The sequence below is a fragment of the Centropristis striata genome, chromosome 18 (genome assembly GCF_030273125.1).
Source record: "Centropristis striata isolate RG_2023a ecotype Rhode Island chromosome 18, C.striata_1.0, whole genome shotgun sequence".
Lineage (NCBI taxonomy): Eukaryota > Metazoa > Chordata > Actinopteri > Perciformes > Serranidae > Centropristis > Centropristis striata.
In genome coordinates, this window is record NC_081534.1 from 32,311,857 (window position 1) to 32,319,589 (window position 7,733).

Sequence of the window (7,733 nt, forward strand, 5' to 3'; positions counted from 1 at the left end):
TATTATATAACATGATTTATATTTTTAAAGAATGCATTGGTTAAAGTCTCCTGGAAACATCATTTAAACTGAGTTTTACATCTGTAAACTGATATTTCAGCACCGCCTCCTAAAAATCACATTCCCAGCATTCTCAAGGGAAACGTATCGTCAATAATCAACCCTCTGATCCTCAGTTTGATTGAAACTTGTGTTTTCTTTAAAAGATCGACAAAAATGCACGGTTTATTATAGAAAGAAACTGTAAAAAACAGGCATTATCGTCTGAATTTGAAGTTCCCTACAGTCCTTGAACAGATCATCGGTTACAAAAGTTTCCACAATAAAAAGTGATCAAAACTAAGCTTAAAATGGTGATATTTGTGTAATTTAAAGCGTTTGCCCTAACCAGATCCTGTTAAAACATTAAAATTTGCTCCTCAGAGAAACTGTGAAGACATGATTGATTCTGCTGAGACCAACGGTCACGTGACAAATATTCACTGAGAATCTGTTTACACAGAGCTGAGAGGAGAGGACAGGAGATACTGAATATTAACTTGGTTGATCTTTTTTAAAAATGTAAATAATTAACTAAGTTAAAAGTCGCCGACAACGGCACCTAGGGATAAAAAGAGCCTAGGACTCAGAGTAAAACACGTTTAAACCACAGCTTCTTTTAAAAATCAGGGGTAAACAGAACAGACATCGGGTAGATTAAAAAAGTCTAACATTTATTGAAAGCAATAATTAAAATCAAATGACCCTTCCCTTTGTCCGCGCTGACTCTGCTCACTCCAGCTGCCAGTCCAGCCGATTACTGACACTGCTCACTACAACTGCCGTCATTCCACCAGTCCAACCGATTACTGACACTGCTCACTACAACTGCCGTCATTCCACCAGTCCAACCGATTACTGACACTGTTCACTACAACTGCCGTCATTCCACCAGTCCAACCGATTACTGACATTGTTCACTACAACTGCCATCATTCCACCAGTCCAGCTGATTACTGACACTGCTCACTACAACTGCCATCATTCCACCAGTCCAACCGATTACTGACATTGTTCACTACAACTGCCGTCATTCCACCAGTCCAACCGATTACTGACACTGTTCACTACAAACTGCGTCATTCCACCAGTCCAGCCGATTACTGACACTGCTCACTACAACTGCCGTCATTCCACCAGTCCAGCCGATTACTGACACTGTTCACTACAACTGCCGTCATTCCACCAGTCGAGCCGATTACTGACACTGCTCACTACAACTGCCGTCATTCCACCAGTCCAGCCGATTACTGACACTGTTCACTACAACTGCCGTCATTCCACCAGTCCAGCCAACTACTGACACTGTTCACTACAACTGCCGTCATTCCACCAGTCCAGCCAACTACTGACACTGTTCACTACAACTGCCGTCATTCCACCAGTCCAGCCGATTACTGACACTGTTCACTACAACTGCCGTCATTCCACCAGTCCAGCCGATTACTGACACTGTTCACTACAATGCCGTCCGTTCCCTCCCGCGCTCCAGGCACCTCCTCCTTTTAAGGCCACGCCATTCTCCCACACCTGCCGCTTATTCGGGTTTTGTGAGGTGTTCAGGTGCAGTGGGAGAAACAAAAGCATGCACAACACATTACACTAATGAAAGCCAAAAAACACAAGGCACTCAAATAAAATTAAAATGCATTCAGAATCTCAAAAAACCAACCCCATCACACTGGAAACATGACAATACTTCAATGTGGACAATATGTGGAGACACAATTAGTTTTTCCAATATTCATGACACTATAATGGTGTTATTCTGCACAAAGACATGTTTGAGTTGTTCTGATTGTGCTGATTCCATAGAGCTGCAGAACTTATAGATTATAGAGATTTATATATTTCAGTAAAATACAAGGACACATAATGTAAAAAAGAGCAAAAAACGCCCTGAAACGACTTCAGGTCTTTCTCCCAGGAGACTTCTGTTCTGTTTGTGCTCCATGTGAGAGAGTGAAACCAAAAGTTCACTTATTTAAACTTACTCAACACTAACCAAACTGCAGCTGTAATACAGGAGATAATAAGTTTCCCTAATTAAGGACTGTTTTATGGGAATGTCATTTTTAGGAGACAAGGTTGCAGGTTTATATAGTTTGTTACAGTTTGTTGGTACTGAGTCTGAAAGTTGTTTAGTTCCTCAGAGAAAACGTCAGAAAGGATCCAGCTAATAACTCCAATAAGATATATTTTTCATGTTAACAGTGAATTTAAAAGAGTAGAGTCTCAGCATCATACAGAGACTTATAGCCTCTCTAGTTCTGGTTTTATGGTACATTTATATTCAGGGGTTTCTACACACTCTGCACATCTACCTGTTTGTTTTTCTTTGATTATTTTTGGCCTTCATTCGTTAGTAAATGAAGTTGTTGTCCCAGGCTGGGAAACAAACACACATTATTCTGCAGGTCACCTTAAGTTCATTGAAAATATTAAAAACAATAAGAGTTTTGTTTCAATGTGCACAATGTATCAGAGATTTATACGCTATCAGTAAATAAAACGATTAAATGTCATCATGAAATGTTTATTTTTTGTTGCTTCTGTCACATTTTAAGAGAAACAGGATATCCTGCAAAAAAGCAATGAAATTCATTATATATAATTTAGTCAGAATGCATCAAAGAGTGCAAATAAAAGGCTGGACACTAAAGAAAGTGGACACTGGAGAAATATTTCATCAGATTTGGAATGGAAAGCTAGCCTAACAATGGAAACTCACAACTAGAATTAAAATACAAGCAGTATAAACTAGAAATTTAAAAGAGGTTTTAACGATTTACAATTTAAACAAGTAGAAATATAGAAAAGTATTAAAAAGGAAAATGAAATTTAGGAACATTATGTACAATGTACAGTAAGCTACACATTTTTACAATAGAAGAATACGACTGTCTTTGGGCCTATAATGGTGATAAAGATATAACCTTTTTATTGCGTATAATTTTTTTTTGTCACAGCCACAGGGAGCCACTGCAGACGGTCTGAGCCACATGATGCCTACCTCTGGGTTAGCTGTAGGAAAAGACCATGGTTTAAGTTAAAATAACTACATTATACTGGAAGTTATTTCATGGTGCAGGTCGTGTACACTGAAAAAAGTATAACCTTGCTCAAACTAAAAAAAATGATGTCCAGATATCACATCTAAAATATTTGACTTCATAGAATCTAAATTGAGTAACTTCTTATGACCTGATTATTATTTTATCTTGAAGTAAACAATAATAATGTCTTGACTCAACATTAATTCTTTGCCTTGATTCAAATTATTTTCTTAACATTTTAGTTATTGAACCAAACTAATGAATTTAAATTGAACCAACCTAATATATTCACGTTTAACTGAATTAATGTTTGCATTGACACCAGTTCATGTATTTACATTTACCCAAACTATATTTTTTCACATTTTATTTGACTTAACAAATTTTTGTTTCCCACCTTATAAACTCTATAAAAAAGACCCTTGGCCAACAGATCACATTAAATGTATTTATTAATCTTTAACGTATGAACTATATGCAACATATTACATACACGGTGCTTTCGACTCAAACTAAAAATATTACCTGCAGGTCATGAAGAAGAAAAAAAACTTTGTTTTGGGTCCTTAGGAAATATATTTAGTTCAGTATAAATCAAACTTGATGTCTCTAAATGCAAAAAGAATGAGTTTTACAATCAAATCAATAATTTTATCCTCTTTTAAATGGCAGTTATTAGTTTGAATGAACAACTGCAACTCTTGTGTTGTTTCCTGCTGAGAAAGCCTCTTATTGTGAATCTAGTGTGTCAGCCATCCATCCTCTGAATGCTCCAGGTCTCTAGTCTGGATGCTCCAGGTCTCTAGTCTGGATGCTCCAGGTCTCTAGTCTGGATGCTCTAGGTCTCTTGTCTGAATGCTCCAGGTCTCTAGTCTGAATGCTCTAGGTCTCTTGTCTGAATGCTCCAGGTCTCTAGTCTGAATGCTCCAGGTCTCTAGTCTGTGTGCTCCAGGTCTCTAGTCTGAATGCTCCAGGTCTCTAGTCTGGATGCTCCAGGTCTCTAGTCTGGATGCTCCAGGTCTCTAGTCTGAATGCTCTAGGTCTCTTGTCTGAATGCTCCAGGTCTCTAGTCTGTGTGCTCCAGGTCTCTAGTCTGAATGCTCCAGGTCTCTAGTCTGAATGCTCCAGGTCTCTAGTCTGAATGCTCCAGGTCTCTAGTCTGGATGCTCCAGGTCTCAAGTCTGAATGCTCCAGGTCTCTAGTCTGAATGCTCCAGGTCTCTAGTCTGTGTGCTCCAGGTCTCTAGTCTGGATGCTCCAGGTCTCTAGTCTGAATGCTCCAGGTCTCTAGTCTGAATGCTCCAGGTCTCTAGTCTGAATGCTCCAGGTCTCTAGTCTGGATGCTCCAGGTCTCAAGTCTGAATGCTCCAGGTCTCTAGTCTGGATGCTCCAGGTCTCTAGTCTGAATGCTCCAGGTCTCTAGTCTCTGAATGTTCCAGGTCTCTAGTCTGAGTGCTCAAGGTCTCTAATCTGAATGCTCCAGGTCTCTAGTCTGAATGCTCCAGGTCTCTAGTCTGGATGCTCCAGGTCTCAAGTCTGAATGCTCCAGGTCTCTAGTCTGAATGCTCCAGGTCTCTAGTCTGTGTGCTCCAGGTCTCTAGTCTGGATGCTCCAGGTCTCTAGTCTGAATGCTCCAGGTCTCTAGTCTGAATGCTCCAGGTCTCTAGTCTGAATGCTCCAGGTCTCTAGTCTGAGTGCTCAAGGTCTCTAGTCTGAATGCTCCAGGTCTCTAGTCTGAATGCTCCAGGTCTCTAGTCTGGATGCTCCAGGTCTCAAGTCTGAATGCTCCAGGTCTCTAGTCTGAATGCTCCAGGTCTCTAGTCTGAATGCTCCAGGTCTCTAGTCTGTGTGCTCCAGGTCTCTAGTCTGAATGCTCCAGGTCTCTAGTCTGAGTGCTCCAGGTCTCTAGTCTGTGTGCTCCAGGTCTCTAGTCTGGATGCTCCAGGTCTCTAGTCTGGATGCTCCAGGTCTCTAGTCTGAATGCTCTAGGTCTCTTGTCTGAATGCTCCAGGTCTCTAGTCTGTATGCTCCAGGTCTCTAGTCTGAATGCTCCAGGTCTCTAGTCTGAATGCTCCAGGTCTCTAGTCTCTGAATGCTCCAGGTCTCTAGTCTGAGTGCTCAAGGTCTCTAGTCTGAATGCTCCAGGTCTCTAGTCTGAATGCTCCAGGTCTCTAGTCTGGATGCTCCAGGTCTCTAGTCTGAATGCTCCAGGTCTCTAGTCTGAATGCTCCAGGTCTCTAGTCTGAATGCTCCAGGTCTCTAGTTTGTGGTTGTAAAGTTTCATGAGGCTGTGATTATCCTAGAGGTCACAGCAGCTCATTTTATACACTGAGCTCAAGTTTCACTCACTAACATCATCACACATGAAGAACATTGGGCTCATTGAATCCACAAGAGTCTCAGCTTTACACTCAGACCCCATTTATGCAGCTCACAGACTGTTTAGGGACCCCAGAATGCACAAAGATTCACATACAAGAGGACACAATAACACATTTTACTGCATGTTACAGCATGTCAGTGAAGAGACTCGTGGGGAAACACAGAACTTGTTTTCATTCAGATAACTGCAGGTCAATTATTAACAAGTTATGAAAGAGACTCTGACCTGATAGACTGTTGAGTTAAAGCTCCGCCTCGAGTCACCTGACTGAAACCAGGTAAAAGGTTGTTATTCTGACTCACTGAGACGAAGACACACACACACTCCGACAGACAATAAGATTCAGCTTCGGACTAAAACCTCCACTTTGACTGAAAGAGGACGACTTCAGGAGATAACTGGGAATACTGGAACAGCTCCACTTCACCCAGCTGCTGAATCCACAAACTGAACGACAGTTTTACAGGAAAGTAAAGTAACTTTGAGAGAACAGGGAGTGGCTGAGCTGTTTGTCTGCTGTGTTTTCAGCCTCACTCAGAGACTAAATGGCTTCCAGATTAGAGGACGATCTCTGCTGTTCTGTCTGCCACGACATCTTTAAAGATCCTGTCGTCCTGTCATGCAGCCACAGCTTCTGTAAAGACTGTCTGCAGAGCTGGTGGACGGAGAAACCAACCAGAGAGTGTCCAGTTTGTAAGAGGAGACATTCGAAGGACTTTAGTCCTCCTATCTTGTCATTAAAGAACCTGTGTGAGAGTTTCTTACAGGAGAGAGATCAGAGAGCTTCAGAGCCTCTCTGCAGTCTGCACTCTGAGAAACTCAAACTCTTCTGTCTGGACCATCAGCAGCCAGTGTGTCTCGTCTGCAGAGACTCAGAAAAACACACCAACCACCGATTCAGACCCATCGATGAAGCTGCACAACAACACAAGAAGGAACTTCAGGAAACTCTGGAGCCTTTAAAGGAGAAGTTAAAGGTTTTTAAAGGAGTTAAAGTGAAGTTTGATCAAACAGCAGAACACATTCAGGTCCAGGCCCGATGCACAGAGACGCAGATTAAGGAGCAGTTTAAGAAGCTTCACCAGTTTCTAGAAGAGGAAGAGGAGGCCAGGATGGCTGCACTGAGGGAGGAAGAGGAGCAGAAGAGTCAGATGATGAAGGAGAAGATGGAGGCTCTGAGCAGAGAGATAGCAGCTCTTTCAGACACAGTCAGAGCCACAGAGGACGAGCTGAGAGCTGAACACGTCTCATTCCTGCACAACTACAAGGCTGCAGTGGAAAGAGTCCAGCAGCGCCTCCTGCTGGAGGATCCACAGCTGCCCTCAGGAGCTCTGATAGACCAGGCCAAACACCTGGGCAACCTGGCCTTCAACATCTGGAACAAGATGAAGGACATGGTCTCCTACAGTCCTGTTGTTCTGGACCCAAACACTGCTGGTACAAAACTCATCCTGTCTGAAGATCTGACCACAGTGACAGCAGGAGAGAAACAGCAGCTTCCTGATAATCCAGAGAGGTTTGGTGTTTATTACTGCTGTGTTCTGGGCTCTGAGGGCTTTAACTCAGGGACTCACAGCTGGGAGGTCGAGGTTGGAGACAATACAAGCTGGCAGCTGGGTGTGTTAGCAGAGTCTGTCCAGAGGAGAGGAGACATACTGTCTGGATTATGGAGTATACTGTTCTTTGAAGATGAATACTTATCACATTCACCATCAGATGAAGAAACTGATCTCGTAGTGCAGAAAAAGCTCCAGAGGATCAGAGTGAATCTGGACTGGAACAGAGGAAAGCTGTCGTTCTCTGATGCTGACACTAACACACACATACACACCTTCACACACACTTTCACTGAGAGGATGTTTCCATTTTTTGGGAATGGGGATGAGGATGATCACCCACTGCAGGTTTTACCAGTGAAGGTCTCTGTGGCTGCAGGACAACAGAAATAGTGTCTTCTGTTCAAGACGTCCTGAAGTCTTTGAGGAACATGTGACTACGTTGTCCTGATGATGTTTTGTTTCTCCGTCAGTGTGAGGAAATGATGTCATGATGATGTCATGATGATGTTTGGTGTTTCTGTGGTTTCGTCTTCGATTATTGATTAAATGTTTGAAGTGAATTCTCTGTAAAACTTTGTTCTCATTGATTGTTTTTCTTTTATTGGTGTTTGAGGATGTTATATAGAAAATACTGTCATATTACAGAAAACAACAAATTATTTTACAGATAATTTATTTGACAAAAACATATAATATA

General features: G+C 42.0%; 1 protein-coding gene across 1 annotated transcript; it reads left to right on the forward strand.

Moving 5' to 3' along the window:
- Positions 1-5,788: 5,788 nt before the first annotated feature.
- On the forward strand, positions 5,789-7,733 carry LOC131991390 (E3 ubiquitin-protein ligase TRIM35-like). The gene has a single exon (XM_059356791.1). It carries the CDS (start codon positions 6,023-6,025, stop codon positions 7,424-7,426), a length of 1,404 nt encoding a protein of 467 aa, XP_059212774.1. The 5' UTR covers positions 5,789-6,022; the 3' UTR covers positions 7,427-7,733.